General features: G+C 41.4%; 1 protein-coding gene across 4 annotated transcripts in view; it reads right to left on the bottom strand.

Moving 5' to 3' along the window:
• The window catches only part of Atp8a2 (ATPase phospholipid transporting 8A2), a 547,410-nt gene that overhangs the window by 342,953 nt on the left and 185,421 nt on the right, over positions 1–19,036 (bottom strand). For all 4 annotated transcript variants that reach the window (XM_040740602.1, XM_040740601.1, XM_040740603.1 and 1 more), the window contains 4 exons: positions 18,350–18,419; positions 15,586–15,670; positions 14,169–14,308; positions 12,625–12,763 (listed from right to left, as the gene is read on the bottom strand). In XM_040740602.1, coding sequence (XP_040596536.1) covers positions 12,625–12,763; positions 14,169–14,308; positions 15,586–15,670; positions 18,350–18,419 — 434 coding nt within the window. The remainder of the gene's footprint in view (positions 1–12,624; positions 12,764–14,168; positions 14,309–15,585; positions 15,671–18,349; positions 18,420–19,036) is intronic.

Raw genomic sequence — 19,036 nt, 5'->3', positions numbered from 1 at the left:
TTCTCTTCTAAGAGGATCAGTATGGCTGGATTAATGTTGGGGTCTTTGATCAATTTGGACTTAAGTTTTGTACATGGTGACAGATATGGATCTATCTGCAGTCTTCTACATGCCAGCATCCAGTTATGCCAGAACCATTTGTTGACGATACTTTCTTTTTTTCCATTGTATAATTTTAGCATCTTTGTAAAAAAATCAGGTGTTCATAGGTATATGGGTTAATATCAGGGTGCTCAATTCAATTCCATTGATCTGTCTATTTTGTGCCAATACCAAGCTGTTTTCAGGACTATAATTCTATAATAGAGCTTGAAGTCAGGGATGGTGATTCCCCTGGACATTCCTTTATTGTACAGGGTTGTTTTAGCTATCCTGGGTCTTTTGCTTTTCCACATAAAGTTGAGAATTGTTCTTTCAAGGTCTGTGAAGAATTGTGCTGGGATTTTGATAGGGATTGCATTGAATTTGTATATTGCTTTTGGCAAGATTGTCATTCTTACGCTGTTGATCCTACCTATCCAAGAGCATGAGAGATCTTTCCATTTTTCTGGTATCTTCTTTAATTTCTTTCTTCAATGACTCAAAGTTCTTGTTATGCAGGTCTTTCATTTCTTTGGTTAGCATTACCCTAAGATATTTTATGTTGTTTGTGGCAATTGTAAAGGGTGGTGTTTCTCAGATTTCCTTCTCAGCCCATTTATTGCCTGTATATAGTAGAGATACTGGTTTTTTTTTAATTGATCTTGTATCCTGCAACTTTTCTGAAGGTGTTTATCAGCTGCAGGATTTCCCTGGTAGAGTTTTTGGGTAGAGTTTTTGGGTCACTTATGCAAGCTATCATATCATCTGCAAATAGTGAAAGTTTGACTTTTCTTTTCCAATTTGTATCCCCTTGATTTCCTTTTGTTTTCTTATTGCTCTAGCTAGGATTTCAAGTACAATATTAAAGAGACATGGAGAGAGTGGACAGACTTGTCTTGTTCCAGATTGTAGAGGAATCATGTTGAGTTTTTCTCCATTTATTTTGATGTTGCCCATTGGTTTTCTGTATAATGCTTTTATCGTGTTTAAATATGGTCCTGTTATTCCTGATCTCTCCAAGACTTTTATCATTAAGGGGTGTTGGATTTTTGTAAAAGGCTTTTTCAGTGTCTAGTGAGATGGTCATGTGATTTTTCTTTCTCTGTTTATTTACATGGTGGATTGAATTGATGTATTTTCATATGTTGAACCACCCAGCATCCCTGGGATGAAACCTACTTGATCATATGGATGATTTTCCTGATGCGTTCTTGGATTTGATTTGCCAGTATTTTACTGAGTATTTTTGCATCAATGTTCATGAGGGATATTGGTCTGAAGTTCTCTTTCTTAGTTGTGTCTTTGTGTGGCTTGGGTACCAAGGTAGCCTTGTAAAAAGAGTTTGGCAATGACCCTTCTGCTTCTATTGCATGGAATACTTTAAGGAGAATTGGTATTAGCTGTTCTTTGAATTTCTGGTAGAATTCTGCCCTGAAGCCATCTGGCCCTGGACTTTTTTGGTTGGAAGACTTTTGATGACTACTTATATTTTATTAGGGGTTATAGGTCTATTCAAATTGCTTATCTGTTCTTGATTTAATTTTGGTAAGTAATATTTATCCAGAAAATTGTCCATTTCCTTTGATTTTCCAATTTTGAGGAGTGCAGGTTTTCAAAGTATGACCTGATGATTCTCTGTATTTCCTCAATGTCTGTTGTTATGTCCTCCTTTTCATTTCTGATTTTGTTAATTTGCATGTTCACTGTCTGCTGTTTGGTAAGTTTGGATAAAGGTTTGTCTATCTTGCTGATTTTCTCGAAGAACCAACTCTTTGTTACATTCTTTGTATTGTTTTCCTAGTTTCTGCATTATGGATTTCAGCCCTCAGTTTGATTATTTCCTGCCATCTACTCCTCTGGGGTGAGTTTGCTTCTTTTTGTTCTAGAGCTTGCAGTTCTGCTGTTAATTCTCTAGTGTGACTATTCTCCAGTTTCTTCATGTGGGCACTTAGTGCCATGAACTTCCCTCGTAGCACTGCTTTCAAAGTTACCCATACATTTGGGTATGTTGTGTCTTTATTCTCATTGAATTCTAGGAAATCTTTAATTTCTTTTTTTCTTTCTTCCTTGACCCAGGAATGTTTCAATTGCACATTATTCAATTTCCATGAGTTTGTATGTTTTCTACAATTTGTGTTGTTGTTGAAATCTAACTTTAAAGCTTGGTGGTCTAAAGATACATGGGGTTATTCCAATTTTTTTGTACCTGTGAGATTTGCTATGTTGCCAAGTATGTGGTCGATTTTAGAGGGTTCCATGTGGCACTGAGAAGAAGGTTTATTCTTTTGTGTTTGGATGGAATGTTCCATAGATATCTGTTAAACCCAATGGGTCATAACTTTTATTAGTTCTTTGTTTCTTAGTTAAGTTCTGTCTGGTAGTCCTGCCTAGTGGTGAGAGTGAGGTGTTGAAGTCTCCCACTATAAGTGTGTGAGGTTTTATGTGTGATTTGAGTTTTAGTAATGTTTCTTTTATGAATGTGGATGCCTTTGTATTTGGGGCATAGATGTTCAGAACTGAGACTTCATCTTGATGGATTCCTCCTGTGATGAGTATGAAATGACCTTCTTCATCTCTTTTGATTGATTTTATTTTAAAGTCTAATTTGTTAGATATTAGGATTGCTAACCCCAGTTGTTTCTTGGGTCCATTTGATTGAAAAATCTTTTCCCAACCCTTTACTCTGAGGTACTGCTGTCTTTGAAGTTGAAGAGTGTTTCTTGTATGCAGCCAAAGAATGGATTGTCTTCTTATCCATTCTGATAGCCTGTGTCTTTTTATGGATGAGTTAAGACCATTAATATTGAGGGATATTAATGATCATTGATTGTTCATTCTTGTTTGTTTTGGATTTGTTGATGGTGGTGGGATTGTGTGTAGATTTCCACCCCTTTTTTCTTTTGGCTGTTGGTAAAGTGGGATTATCTATTGCCTATGTTTTTCTGGTTGTAGTTAACTTCCTTAGATTAGAGTTTTCCTTCCAGGACTTTCTGTAGGGCTGGATTAGTGGATATGTATTATTTAAATCTAGTTTTGTCATGGAATATCTTGTTTTCTCCATCTATAGTTATTGAAAGCTTTGTTGTATAGCAGTCTGGGCTGGCATTGTGGTCTCTTACTGTTTGTAGAATATCTATCCAGGATCTTCTGGCTTTCAAAGTTTCCATGGAGAAGTCAGGTGTAATTTTGATAGGTTTGCCTTTATATGTTACTTGACCTTTTTCTGTAGCTGCTCTTAACCTTCTTTCTTTATTCTGTATGTTTGCTTTTTATTATTATGTTGTGAGGGGATCTTTTTTGTGGTCCCGTCTATTTGATGTTATGTAAGCTTCTCGTACCTTCATTGGTATGTCTTGTTTTAGGTTGGAAAAGTTTTTTTCTATAATTTTGTTGAATATGTTTTCTGCCCTTTGAAGTGGGTTTCTTTACCTTCTTATATGCCTATTATTCTTAGGTCTGGTCTTTACACAGTGTCCCATATTTCCTGGATTTTTTGTGTTAGGGATTTGTTGGACTTAATGTTTTCTTTGGTCCATGAATCCATTTCTGCTAGTGTATCTTCAATGTCTGAGATTCTCTCTTCCATCTCTTGTATTCTGATCATTATGCTTGCATCTGTTGTTTCTGATCATTTACCCAGCATTTCTATTTCCAGAATTCCCTCAGTTTGTGTTTTCTTTATCATCTTTATTTCAGTTTTCATGTCTTGAACTATTTGAATTGTTTCCTTCATCTGTTTGATTGTTTTTTCTTGGCTTTCCTTGTTTTCTTTAAGAAATTTGTTTATTTCTTGTATTTTTTGGTTTATCTTTTATTCCATGTCTTTAAAGGATTGTCTCATATCCTCTTTGAGGTCCTCTATCATTTTCATGAAGTTGTTTTTAAGGTCATTCTCTTCTGCTTCATCTGTGTTGGGATGTTCAGGTCTTGCTTGTCTAGAGTCTCTAGACTCTGGTGGTGTCATATTGGTTTTTCTCTTGCTGAGTATGTTTATATTGTCTCCTTCCCATCCCTTCTTCCAGTGGGTGCAGAAGGAGTCTCTTCCTCTCCTTGTGGGTACAGGACCAGGGTTCCCTTTTAGTGGGTGCAAGCAGGTTCAATATTCTGATGGCTCTCCTCTTCCCATGGGTGGAGGCAGTCATAGTCCCATAGCCTTGGCAGTCTCTACATGAGCTGGACCTCCTCAGGATGCAATTTTCAGTGTGCAATCCCCAGGCCCCAGGTGGTTCCTAGCAGGGAACCAGAAGGTGGGCTGGAAACAGGCCCAGGCTTTCCTAGTCCAATTGGCAGAGAAAGGGACTAGGATGCTGGCAGTCTCTGGGCAGGCTGGAACCTGCTAGGATGGGATCTGCAGTGTGCAGTCTCCAGGCCTCAGGTTGTTCCAAGCAGGGCACCAGAACTCCAGGGTGTTTCTTTCACCCCCCCTCAGTTGGCACTTTCAGAGCCTCACCCTACCTCCTTGAAAGCAGGCACTCAGAAACAATGGAAAAGTGCAATGGGAGAATGATTGTACACATTTCCAGAAAAGAAAAAAAAAAAGGTCTATCAAACAAAGCTACCTTACATCTCGCCACCAGCTAGATCAAGTGCGGCTGCAATAAATAACGATTGTTCCTAGATGCCCCTCAATTGAAGAGTGGATAGAGAAAATGTGGTACATCTACACAATGGAATACTACTCAGCAGAAAAAAAAAAACAATGGAATCTTGAAATTTGCAGGCACATGGATGACACTAGAAGAAACCATCCTGAGTGAGGTAAGCCGGTCACAAAAAGACAAACATGGTATATGGAGTTTGTGTTGCCAGCATACAACCCTACTGCCAGAGAGTCTGGGAAGCAGAACCTTCATCCAGAGACTAATAGAAGCAGAAGCAGACACCCACAGCTAAACACTGAACTCCTGGAACCCATTGACAGAAAGGGAGAAATGATGAGCAAAGTAGTTAAGACTGGGTTGGTTTAACCCACAGAAACAGTAGACCTGAACAAGGCGGAACTCCAGATTGATGGCTGTTTGGAAAGCATGGACTGACTCAGGCCCCTGAATGTGGGCATCAGTTAGGAGGTCTAGGTAATCTATGGGGTCTAGGGTAGTATTTATCCCTGGCATACAAATAGACTTTGAGTGCCCATACCACAATATGGGAGGCTCTTTCAGCCTGGACTCCTGGGGGAGGGCCTAGGCCCTGCCCTGGATGAAATGACAGACTCTGGAGATCCACCATGGAGAGCCTCACCCTCCCTGGGGATCAGAGTGGAGATTGGGTGGGGACCTGGGGGGCCTGGTGGGGAGGGTGGGGGAGGAGAGGAGGGAGAGGGAGCTGGAATTGACATGTGAAACAAGCTTGTTTCTAACTTAATATATATATATATATATAACAAATATATATATATGAAAAACCAAACAAACAAAAAATACTGTTGGTTTCTTTAGCAATTGTTTATCTACCTATAATAATGTTAGAGCTAAAAATCAATTAAAATTTTTTATCATGAGTGCACGTGTGTGTGCACAAACACACATGCACGTGCACACACTTGCATTCAAGGATAACTCCCAGAAGTCAGTTCTCTCCTTGCACCATGTCAATTCTAGGGATCATCTGGACTCCAGAAATCAAACTCATGTCATCAGTCTTGGCGACAAGCACCTTTACCCACTGAGTCATTTTACCAGCACTAAAACTTATTTTTATGGTACTTGGGTGATGGGGGAAGTCCTTCTGTGTATATGTTTCTCTTACAGGTTTATGAATAAAACACTGTGACCAATAGAGGCAAGGAGATAGGTGGGACTAGGAGATGAGGAGAATTCTGGGAAATGTGGGCAGACAGCAGAGGCCATGTGAGACTGGGAAGGTAGGACATACTGGACCCTTCTCCCATAAGATAAGACCATGTGGAAATACTTAGATGAATAGAAATGGGTTAATAATTAAGACAGAGCTAGTCAATAAGAAGCCCTAGTCATTGGCCAACAGTTTCATAATTAATATAGTATCTGTGCGTTTATTTGGGGCTCTAAGGTGGCAGGACCCTGTCGGGACAAAGAATCTCTCATTGCACTTGGGTTTGAACGCAGAACCTCCCACTCTAACTCTACCACTAGCTATTCTGCCAACTGTGTAATTTATTTTAAGTGTACTTTCTACAATACCTCAGAAATTAATTTAGTCAAACTAAGTTCTAGAATATTTATGTCTTGTGAGCAACAGTGGTTTATGAGGATAAATGGCATCTTGCCCATGGGGGCCAGATCCTACAGAGCTACCTAGCTGTGGAGGGAACTGGAAAAAATTTTAACCTTAAAACTCTGGCATTATAGGTTGCTTCCACATTCTGGCTATTATGAATAAACTTACTATGAACACAGTTGAGCAAGTGTCCTTGTATCCTTTGGGTATATGCCCAGGAGTGTCATAGCTGGGTCTTGAAGTAGGCTGATTATCCAGTTTCTGAGAAACCACCATATTGATTTCCAAAGTGGCTGTACAAGTATGTACACCCACCAGCAAGGGAGAACTGTTTCCCTTGCTCCACATCCTTGCCAGCATGAGCTGTCATTTGTGTTGTTGATCTTAGCTATTCTGACACATAAGATGGAATGGCAAAGTAGTTTTGATTTATATTTCCCTGATGGCCAAGGATGTTGAACATTTCTTTAAGTGTTTGTCAGTCATTTGAGTTTCCTCTATTGGGAATTTTTTGTTTAGATCTGTACCCCATTTTTAAATTGAATTGTTTGACTTTTGATATCTAGTTTCTTGAGTTCTTTGTATATTTTGGATATTAGTCCTCTATTGGATGTGGAGTTGGTAAAAAAAATATTTCCCCATTCTGTAGCATAAACGATAGTGAGTCGTTTATGTTACAGAAGACGTTCAGTTTAATGAGGTCCCATTTATTAATTGTTGATCTTAGTACCTGCTCCATCAGTGTTCTGTTCAGGAAGTTGTCTCCTATGCCAATGTGTTCAAGGCTGTTCCCCACTAGGTCCTCTGTATATACATTACACTTATATAGTTTGATCTTCTTGTGGGTTTCCTAACAGTGGGAGTAGGGCTCTAACTCTATTACCTGCTTTTGGGACCCTTTCCTCCTTCTGGGTAGCCTCATCCAATCTAAATAGGAGAGGGCTGCTTAGTCTTACTACAACTTGATATACCGTGGCTGGTTGATATATGTGGGAAGCCTACCCTTTTCTTTCTTCTGCTGTTTAAATTTCATTTAGTTTAATTAACAGTTTTCATTTATTTTACATACTGACCACAATTTCCCTTCTCTTCTCTCCTCCCATCTCCCCCACTCTCATCTTCCCATTCCCCACCCACTTCTCTATCTCCATTTAGAAAGGGGCAAAGCCTGCCCTTTTCTGAAGAGAAAGAAGGAGGAGTGAATTGATGGATGAGGAAAGAGTGGACAGGAGGTTTGGGGGGGATGGACTTAGAGTAAAGGGATGGAGGGAGGGGAAACTGATAGGGTTGGAAGAAATTGTTAAATAAAAATACATTTAAAAATTTTTGGCATTATAGTTTAAAGCAGGATTTCAGAGGAGACTTTTTCAAATCCCATAGTTGCCACTTCTTTAAAGTCATGGGATAATCATCTATCAAACAATTTTACAATAAATGTCAAGTTTTCAATCTGTGTTATTTTTCTTATGTCTGTGGGATTAATGACACCCAAAAGCACTACTGTGTATTCATTCCATTTTAAAGTCTGGAAGATGAAAATAATTTTCATCTCCCATTATTTCTAAGTTGGCAATGTGACCCAGTCTCTCCATGTCCCTGAATTTTACTACTTATCAAAGCTTTGGCTTTTAAATACTTACGGTCTTATAAATTTATTTTAAATAATAACTCATTAATTCAGTTAACATATAAAATGGTTATTAGAAGCTTACTGTTGTAAAATGATCGGCTATGGTGCCTGTTCACATTGCTATTGACTATGCATGGTCTGCTCCTTCAGAGGGGTAAACCCCCATTCCCAGGTGAATTCAGGCCACACCCATTATTTTAATGGCAGAGGTTCTAACCTCAGTGGATGCTGATCAAAATGAAAAAAAAATCAAGACTTGCATTTCTTTCCAATGTGAGGCTAGAACAGTTACCAGAACTCTACAGTGAAATTGGAGAGCCTGCAGTCTCCAGTTGGGGCATGAGTTAATGATGAATTCATTAGCATGGATGGATAATAGATTGTGAGTCTGGCTAGCCTTGCAGTGATTCCTGGCAAATATAGCTGATGATGCTCAAGGTAGCATACTAACTCCTTTACACCTGGAGGTGACCAGTACTTGCTTTAAAGGTCAAACTGAAGTACACAGAGAGGAAGAAACTCAGCCTGGATCTCACACCCCATGGTATATGGGGTCCACCTCCCGGCAGGAAAAAGAAATGAGTAACGAAAGAATAGACTCAGGAAAAGAACCAAATTATTTCTAAAAGTAAATAAATAAACAGAAATAAAAATAAGACAGTTCACAGAACAGATGAGGTCGGGCACTTGAAGCTCACAAGGTAAGGCCAGCTCAGCACATACTTTCTTGAGGGAACCTAAGAGTCTGAGGGAAAGGCGCCCAGGAACCAGGTTCTGAGAGGGACCCTCTACTTCTTGGCTCTCTGGATGACAGACCTTTGCCTGGACCTTCTGGTTCCTTTTGGAGAAGCCTATGAGACCATCTCATATAGTGGTTTTCATTCATCCAAAGGCAGGCATTCACTGACCAGATTCTCTGGGAAACATCTAAGGACCTCCAACACAACACACTTTTGTGGGTTGGCACCATGGTGAATCACACTGGCAGGTGCCTGGTGTTGCTGTGATCCCAGAATGTACGGTCAGGAAGGTTAGATCCTTTCCCATCTTTCAAACATGTCTTCTGAGAAATCTAGATGTAGATGTGTTTGGGAATGCAAGCTTATTCTCTCCACTTCCTCTCCAAAGAAGAACACTAGTTGGGAGAGCTCAGAGCTTTAGGTTGGTAATTTTTTTTCTTTAGGGTAAAATGTTACTATATTGATTTTAAAATCGAGTCATACTCTAAGAGCCACAGACTATGGTTTCTCTGAGAGTTGACCATACTCTGGTAGTGAGAAGAGTTAGTGCCTTTGTAGTGTGCTGATTATGTCAACCATGGTGAGAAGTCACCCACCACAGAGGCGTCACTCTGGGTCCCTGATGGCTGGCCTGGCTGGCCGTCTTATGGATTGTGAGATTAAAGAGCTAGACCTCAATTTACAAGTGTGGGCTGACTTCTTTGCCTGGCTCTTCTCCAAGAGCTGATCTCATTGCATTCAAAACCATTAAAAATCAAGGGCAGCAAACTTGGGTCAGTGCTCACAGTTCACAGAGTTAAACACCACAGATCTGTTGAGGGCAGGTGGTCTATGATAATTTTCCGAGCAAAATCCAACTTCATTTTCCAAATGAAACAAAACAGCTTAATCTGCTTCTCCTCAGGAGCCTCTAGCTTTCTCTTTAAATTCATGCAAGTGTCACTTATTTATTTATTGCTTTCCTCCTGCCATGCTGGAGAGAAAGTACTTAGGGGTTTCTCCATAATGCCTTTGTGTACCTTCAGTTGTCAAATGGTGTTTTGCTTCAATTGCAAACTATAAAAATGAAGCAGAAATTGAGGGTTTAAAAATTACAGCTTGCTTCAGCAGCTGTTGTTCAAATAAAATACTTCCAGTAAATCCTTTCACATTAGTGACAGTAAATTTCTAACAGTTGAGCTGTCTGGAGTCGTGGGAAGTCCCAAGGGATGAAGAGTTAGCCCAACATACAGGGAAACGATTAGTCAAAATGTCCCTCTTTTGTAAGTGAAAATCAAATATAGGCCTTCCTTCTGGAGCTAATCTAAGAACATACAAGCGGGAAGAAAGCATTTGTGAAATGCTAAGTGGAACCCAGGGACACGCGCTCAGAGCCACTCCGAGCTGCCCACCACTACAGTTAAGATGGGTCTGCAACTGCATATAGAACTCTTTTGTGTTACTTCTTATCTTGAATTTTTTAAAAGGATTCTAACATGTTTATTTGTCCATCTGGCTTTGGGGTTTTAAACGATTCCATTTCTTTTCGTTTTAAAAATATATGGTAGTTTTAACAAGAGAAATAATGAGGTTCCCCTGATATGACTTAAGCATCCTGGTTGATACCATCGGATTTTACAGAGATGAAAGAGGACTATGGAGTAGGAAGGACACATCCATCCTGAACTCTGCCTCCTGCCCATTAGTCCAGTGCCCTTTTCCTGGTGGAGTTCAGCACCTGGGAGCATGGGCATCCAGATGTTCTGTGGTAGAGTCCAGGCTCCTTATCATGTTAGGAATACTATCAGCCCTTTCTTTAAGATTGTCACACGCTTGCTTAAAGTTTGCAATTTTACACACTATGATTCATTTCACTGAGTATATGGGAAAATGAGAAGGTTATGACCCTAGTAGCATTTCCACTTGAAGGTTAACTACATTTTTCTTATCACTCTAAGAGGCACAAGACATCCACCCCAGAGCAGCAGTCGACTTGTTATACTCCCTGTGATCGGGGCTTACAAGTTGCATCAAGGAAAACCCTGTTTAAGACCAAACTTACAGAGGAAAATAATACATGAAGGACCAGTCTACACATGTATAAGGAAAAACATTACTGAAAAAAAATGTGTCCCCTTCATTTGAAACTGTTACTGACACATTAAGGGCTATAGGCTTGAAGGCTTACTTTCTAGTAATAGCAATGGGTTTGTAAAGAAATGCCATCACACTGCTGTCCAAAACCATACACTTGAGTAACTGCAGCACAGATCTACAGAGTCCACTGTAGATGTCTCAGAGACTCAGGGAACACTGTTCCTGTTCTCTTGTGAGTCTAATGTCAGCTGTTTAGGAGCCTACAGTGTATATTTTAATAATTATCTGAGATTTTAAAAAGTGATTGGATAGAATTTGCCTAATTTTTAAATAAAAAGCACCTCTGTGGGAAGGTGCTGTCTGCAGACAAGGTTGTCTGGGAGACAGCTGATTCCAAAGAGAAGGGCATGAAGAAAGGGCCACAATTGGAGTTAGTAGAAGTCTGAGGAACCCATTCTGAGGAGGGTCAGGCCATTGACTTGAGTTTCTAGCATGTTTTCTTCTAAAGGGAGCTAGGACAGAGTACATCCTATGTCCATGAATAAATAAGTTACAGAATTCTTGTTTTTTTTCTTTTTTTGGCAGTGCTGGGGATTTGTGTGTCCTAAGCAAGCATTCTCTACCACTGGCTACATTTCTAGCTCACAGCTTTTACAAACCCATGCATTTATTTCATAACAAATACATCAGGTCTCATAAAACTATAATGCTTTGGCCAGGTAGTTTAAAATTAATTGAAATGAGCAGAACTAAGTTTATTTTAAGTAATAATAGCTTCAGCTTCTTTCTACCCTGAAAGTGATTTAATTTTATCTATTTTTCTTAACAACTTTTAAGAGTAAGCAACAAGTTGTGGTTTCTGATATTTTCATACACATAACTATAGTTTTTGTTCATTTTTGCCCCTCATCACCTTTCTTTTCTTCTCCTCCAGTGGTCTCCTTCCCCTCTCCAAACAGTCCCCTTCTGCTTTTATGGCATGTGTATGTACACATATTTATATTTGCATTTAGGTTTCTCACACTTTTCATGTGCAGTTCTGACTTCTCTCTTTATCCCCTCTTCCCCTCCCTTCAGACGTCCCTGTCACTGCTCTAGTCCCATTTTAACTTGCATATCACATGTGTGTTTTCATCTCGATTTATACCCATTAGCTTGTACCTACTACAGAAACACTTGCCTTTCTGAGTCTGGCTTATTTGGCTTAATACGTTAAGACTCTCCAATTCCATCCATTTTCCAAAATGACATCATTTCCTTATTAACAGTTTATGACGATTGTGCATAGAACACCTGCACGTATCTGTTCATCTGTTAGAGGGCATCTAGGCTGGTCTGTATCTAGGCTATTGTCAACAGTGCATCCATAATCATGGATGTGCAGGTCTCTGTAGTATGCTCACTTACACTCATTCAAATATACACTCAGGAGTGGTATAGTTGGATCACACAGTAGTTCTACAAAATGTGTGTCATCATCAACATCATTCTGACTTAAAGTTCTTTTTCTTCGCCCTTGTGATGCTCAGCAACAAGAGTGTGAAGAAGGGTGGAGAAGACACAAGTGAAACACCCCTAGAGAGGATGACTTACATTGTAAAGTCACTTACACTGGCTGCAATTATAAAAAGTAGCAGCAAGACTGTCAAAGAAAACGCGGGGAAGGAAGCCATTGAAAATAATCTATATAGTCAACTCTTAAATTCTCTTGTTTTACCTAGGAGGTCGTGTGTGTGTGTGTGTGTGTGTGTGTGTGTGTGTGTGTGTGTGTGTACACATTTGTAACAGGCAAAATAGACCCATATGAGCAAAAGAGAGATTTATAAACTGCCAACACACTAGAAAAACACATATTTTTACAACGAAAATCATCATCTGAAATTTTATAGAATTGATTACCAATATTGATTGCAGTTTCTTGCTTGTCTCCCGTTAACACCCATATTTTGATTTCTGCCTTCAACAGAGTAGCTATGGTTTCTGGAACCCCGGCTTGAAGACGGTCCTCGATGGCTGTAGCTCCAAGTAGCAGCAAATTCTAGGCCAGAAAATATTATCAGTTAAAGGACAGTTCATCTTCAAGAGCAGAAACTCTGACATCCCTGATAAGGTCATTACCAATGAATGACACCCAGGGGTGAAGCAGTCACAAACCATTGACCATGTTGAGCCACTCAAGACACTCCCATCAATCATTCTGAGATGCCTGGGTGTCATGTTTAGTTTTTATCAACTTGACACAGGCTAGAGTCACCTGGGAAGAAGAGCCTCAATTTGAGAAAATGCCTCCATCAGATTGACTGGCAGGCAGGTCTCTGGTGCATTTTCTTGGTTGATGATTGAAGCAGGAGAGAACCCAGCTCACTGTAGGCAGTGCTACTCCTCGGCAGATGGCCTTGAGTTTTGTAAGAAAGCAGGCTGAGCAAGCCATAGGGAACAAGCATGTAAGCAGCACTCCTCCATGGCCTCTGCTTAAGTTCCTGCCCTGATTTCCTACTCTCACTTCCCTCCACTGTAAGGAGGCAGTGAAATCCTGACTGAATGTGTACTCTTTGACATGGGCACAGCCACGTCAAGGACCAATGCTTCAGCCCATGCGAGTGGCAAAGCCTTCCCTGGGTGAGGCTCAGAGGGATGGCAACACTTCACTCTTGGCCCAGTGCAAATGTTGACAGTGTGTACAAAAATGTCTATCACAGCTTTCTCTTCCCCTGGATGTTATAGCCTGAAGATTGTTACCCTACAGAAGCTGCTCCTTTGGAGATTAATTGAATCTATCTCCTTGTTCATCTGTATACTATAACCCCATCTCCTTATCAGTATGTGATAACCCTGCCTCCCTGTTCAGCTATATGCAACAACCCCGTTCCCCTTGTTCAACTCTATATAATAAACACATTGCATTTTCCAAAGTTCTGTGGCTTCTGCAACCAAGAGTTCAGGGCACCCAATCCCAGCTTTTTTGTGTCCATGTGTCTGTATGTTTGTCTTTTTTTTTCTTTTTTATCCTCTCACTGTCCTAGTAAAGGTTTGGGAACCCAAGCTGTACAAGAACACAGGCTCCAGATTCTAGCCTGTAAGCTCAAGTAAGCCCTTTCTTCCCCAAGATGCTTTTTTAAAAACATGGGTTCAGAAGATCAAACTCAGGTTCTTGCGCTTGCAAGACAAGTCCTTTACAGTCGAACCATCTATTCAGTCCATCAGTACTAGTTTTGACCATATATTTAAGGTTTCGTTAATACCTGACCGAGGGTGACTAGACATTTCAGACAGCCTAACTTGAGAACATCCCAAAGCAAAGGAATGATAAAAAAAACTTGGGGTCCATGGAGACACTTAGAGAAAGCAACAGATCCCAAGACAACAAATGGATTCTTATCCAAAGACTTTGCTTGGAAGTGTGACATCCTTCACTAGGCACACTCCTTGACACCTATAATTACCTTCTCAATGATCTCATAACACTCTTCCAGCCTCTGGGCTCTGTCCTTCAGTATGATGCTGGCCTCTTGATAGACTTTCAGCCACTCCTCATACTCATTCTCAGAAAGATCTGCATAGGCCACACACAGAGTCCGCAGGCCTGAAAGACAGCACAGGTAAGTGGTGAGGAGAACACATCACCTCCTATGGGACATCACATGATACTTTTTGTGGCCAAGTGCTTGAAAATGAAAACAGCCATCTGCTCCTCAGGTCCCTCTAATTTAACATTCACTCCTCTACAAAGGAAATTTTTAAAATACCTACTGTGATGGTTAATGCTGATTGCTAACTCAATAGGGTATAGAGTTATCTAGGAAACACACCTCTGAGTGTGTCTGTGGAGAGTTCCTAGATGCAAGAAGGAACGCCCATTCTGACTCTGAGTGGCTATGCCCTGTGTCCCACACTAATAAAACACAGAGACAGAGGTGAGCGCCAGCTTCCATCTCCCTCTGCTTCCCAAGATGCAATTCAAATGGCTGCTAAGGCTCTAATTGCTGTCCTTCCCCTCCATGATGAACCGCGCCCTAAAACGCTGAGACAAAATAAGCCGCTTCTTTCTTAAGTGGCCTTTGCCAAGTATTTTGTACATATACTGTCCTTCCTATGAACTTAGGAGTGCGTTAGATCCCATGAGAGAATCTCCCACTGCAGAGGGGTATCCCTGTGTAGCTCACATGTTATGTGTGCCACTGGCAGGGGGGAGGCAAAGGATTTAGGAAGCACATTTCAAGACATCCATAAAAAGTCTATTGTGCTATGACATAGAAGAGCTGGGCTCTCAAGCATCCATGTCCTCACACGTGTGTGTGTGTGTGTGTGTGTGTGTGTGTGTGTGTGTGTGCGCGCTTGCGTGCGTGCACGTGCATGTGTCTAGACATGGAAGCATACCATACTCAGAGAGTAGCACTCAGCACTTAAGCATCTATCACCACATTCACCGGCAGGAAAATCTGACATCACCGTTATCCAAAGGCTTCCAGAGAGTTCCTTTCCTGTTCACAGTGTGCAATGGGATTATTATCTGCTTAAGTCCTGGACAAGCCAGTGATAGCTCAAGAAGGTCAGGGAAATGACTCCTACTAGAGTATCTGAGACGATTGTGATTCTAAATGCTGTAGATTAGCTGCCTTCCATTTCCGTGCCACTTGTGAAGTAGCAGAGTCCAGCACAGGTAACTCAGTTTGGACTCTGTCACCTACTTCTTCACTGTCACAGGAGGTGGGAGGGGACAGAGGAAGGCAGCTGAAAATTCAGTCCTGTGAAGCATGTAGATACTACGTCTGTCCAAAGGCATGCCTGCCCGCCCATGCAGCAGCCACGGGCATGTGGAAGCTCAGCTGTAGGTCAAAAACATCTCAAAATTTCACTTACCTTCTGTGGCAAAATATTCTAGGTGGCACAATGTCTCCTCCATGTACTTGGAGTCTTTTGAAAGTCGTTCAAAGATTACATTATCCTATGAAAGGGGGAAACAGTCACTGAGACTGGCAGAACCCAAGCGACATCTGCCAGGGGCACAAACACCACGGCTTTCTTTCGTAAGTATTTACCTAATGTACATGAAAATGCTTGGCTGGGCAAAGAGGGGAGCTCTCAGTTGGGCCAAATGTGAGCTTTGTAAAATGTGCCCAACTATACCAAAGCTGTGTGTATCCAAGAAGTCAAAAAGAAACAACAATGGGGAAGATTCTGCAGGCAAATACATACCACAGCGCCCACATTTGCACACATCTGCAAAACTCAGACCATGAGCTCTGCACAAGCCGAGTACCCTTTATTGAAATGAGAGTGTTTCAGATGTTCTGATTTTGGAGTACATGTGTACACATGTGATGTGATGTCTCACGGATGGGAGCTCAGTCTAAACATTTTTGTTTCACGTCCACACTACTCACACAACCTGAAAGTAATTTTATATCTTTCCCATGGCTGCATGGGAACTCACACTATGAAGTCAGATGTGGAATTTTCTACATCATGTCAATGCTTTAAAAGTTTTGGATTGGAGCTTTTTATTGTGTTTTTGTATTCAGTGTGTGTGTGTGTGTTTGTGTATGTGTGCACACACCCCACCCCGTGTGTCTGTGTATGATGTGACGTGTCACAAGGAGAGAATGCTGTGGCGTCAGAGGACGACGACCTGCAGGAGTGACTTCTCTCCTTCCACTGTATGGGTCTCAGGATCAGCTAGTGGGCAGGCTTGGCAGCAATTGTCCTACATATTGAAGCAACTCATCAGCCCAGAGGTGGGATTTCTGTTTGTTGACGGGTAGTTTTCTGTTTATTTGTGTGTTCTTTGTTTGAGGCAGGTTTTCACTGGATCCCAGAGAGATCTGCTTGCCTCTGCCTCCCAAGTGCTGGGATAAAAGGTGTGAACCACCATGTCCAGCTAATTTGGAATGTTTTTATTAGGGTGTTCACCCTATAATATCTTTTGCAGAAGTAAACAGAATAAAGTGCATACCCTAAGTTATCCCAATATAAGCCAATACTGGAAGTTCTCATTACCAAAGTGACCACAAGCCTGGTGCTTTTAACTGACTTTTGATGAGAAATACATAGTTTGGAATATCCTGTCCCTCATGAATGACAGGCAGGATATGTACTACCACTGCTTGGCTTAAAGAACTCCACTTTTGCAATAAGGGCAACTTTAGTTAAGGCTATTGAGGTCACAGTGTCACCTGACTTTGTTTTTAGACTTTGTGTGCTGCTTGTAGGACAGTGTTGGCATGAAAATGCTGCCTGTGCTCATCGTATCTTGCAGAGTCAGTTTTATCAAAACTTCCCCTCTTCTCTAAGAAACTAGCTTAGTTAAAAAAGTATTAGTGTCTTGAGATGCTGTACAGCTTGGGAGGCAGAGACAGGAGGATCTCTGTGAGTTCAAGGCCAGCCTGGTCTACAAAGCAAGTTCCAGGAAAGCCAGGGAAGTTACACAGAGAAACCTTGTCTCAAAAAAAGTAGAATTCTTTTGTTGGTCCAAATTTAATGCCTTTAAAATACACATACATTATTCATCTTCAAAAGTCCCTAGTCATATTGCGTTCCTAACTATGACTGATGAAGATGGGTAAGCTTTGCGGGCTCATCACTGATGCAAGTATCCTTGCATAGTCTCAAAATAAGTGTGATCATTTGTTCCCACAGAGCCACCATATAACAGGATACAATTTTACAAGTATAACTCATAAGCAGTAATAGATTTCCTTAGCAATAATGCCTTTGGAGTTTGGTTATTATTAGTTAGGGATACTGGAAAAAAGCAAGACCTAGGAAACTAGTCCAAAAGGTGTTGTAGCTAGCAACAACAACAACACAAAGCAGCACAGGAGAAAAAAGACACCATTCAACAGAGTTCACATGGAGTGGGCTTTTTTTATTATGGGAAAAGGAATAGGAAAAGAGGGGAGGCCTCTAGGAACTGGAGCAGCAGAAGAGGAAAGTGAAGGGGGCTGAGAGACAGGCAGAGAAACAGAGAAAAAGAGAAAGAAACAGACAGACAGACAGACAGACAGACAGACAGACAAAGAGAAGGATGGGAGAGGGCAGGACCCTTTAAAAGGGGAGCATAGTGAATATGCAGAGGAGGTGCTCTTAGCGCTGCAGCTGAGAGCGTATCCTGACAGAACCCCAAGGGCAGGCCAGTGCAGATGCCTGAATACTAACAAAAGGAGTTATAAAAATAGATGTACACATGGATACAACCCTTATCCCCACAGCACAGCCCCCTCTCTGTCTTAAGTGAGAAAATGAACCACAGTAGATGGGAAGAATAATTACTAGGGAGCAACAATATCGGAAGACAGAATGTTGATCACCGGTCAACTCGGTCATCGTCACAGACAACAATGCTGTAACCTTTATAGACACCAAACAAAACCAGATCTGGAATCCCTACTCCAGGGATTCTGTGTGGCACACTGTGTGTCCAAAACTCACTACTGATAAAAGCAGGCTTTTCACTGCCCACTCTTATCTAATGCCACCTTGAACCCGTGGTCTCAGTGGCCTATGACTGTGTTTCAGCTTTGGGCAGACCGTGGGGGACATGTGAACAGCAGTTTAGAAAGCAGTACAATAGCAAGGCAGCCTCCTCCAGGAAGTCGGCCAAGCTCTCCACACCACTGATACTTACAGCTCCCTTGCAGTAGAGTCGAAGTTGTCCTGATGGAGTTCGAACAATGACAGACATCCTTTTTCTGTCACTATAATAGCGGAACGGGGAGGAAAAAGTCATCACTTGTTTGTTTTATAAGACCCAGGTCCAATAACTCAGCACAAGTCAAAACCAAAAGTGCTGAGCCTAGAAACAGCAAGGTCCATGTCTCTACAGCTTTCACCTGTGTACTTTACTCATTTATTCCAAACGGACAGAAGCCGATATGCCTCGCCCTGCTTAAGGACTCATTGCACAGCTGTTTGCCGAAGAGTCAGAAATGGAACATTTGTGCAGAGCTGTGCACGCCAAATCACTGTCAATCCACTCAGTCCACTCTCCATTTCACAGCTCCAGAGCCATCCCTCACAAACAGCCAGGTGGAAGATTCAACACACTTCGGAAGCTCCTTTCATGGCTTCTTTTTGATGGATAAGGAAATTACCAATTGGTAGACTTGTCTCCCCCAGCACCAGGCACTTTCTCTCCTCTCACTGGGGCGAAGGCCCTTCCTTTCACGTTTACCTTTAGGGTCAAGCCCACTTGCTGAGCCGCGGGGACTTCTGCTGCCTGAGGTTCCCAGAATCCTCTTTTCCTACCTCTGCGGTGTTGACTCGCTTCCCACTGACCCTCCCACGCTCCCCCATGCTCCAAGCACACAAGACC

This window comes from Mesocricetus auratus, unplaced genomic scaffold, assembly GCF_017639785.1.
Source record: "Mesocricetus auratus isolate SY011 unplaced genomic scaffold, BCM_Maur_2.0 Super-Scaffold_100707, whole genome shotgun sequence".
In the NCBI taxonomy this organism is placed as follows: Eukaryota; Metazoa; Chordata; class Mammalia; order Rodentia; family Cricetidae; genus Mesocricetus; species Mesocricetus auratus.
This window is presented reverse-complemented; position numbering and strand designations above follow the sequence as displayed.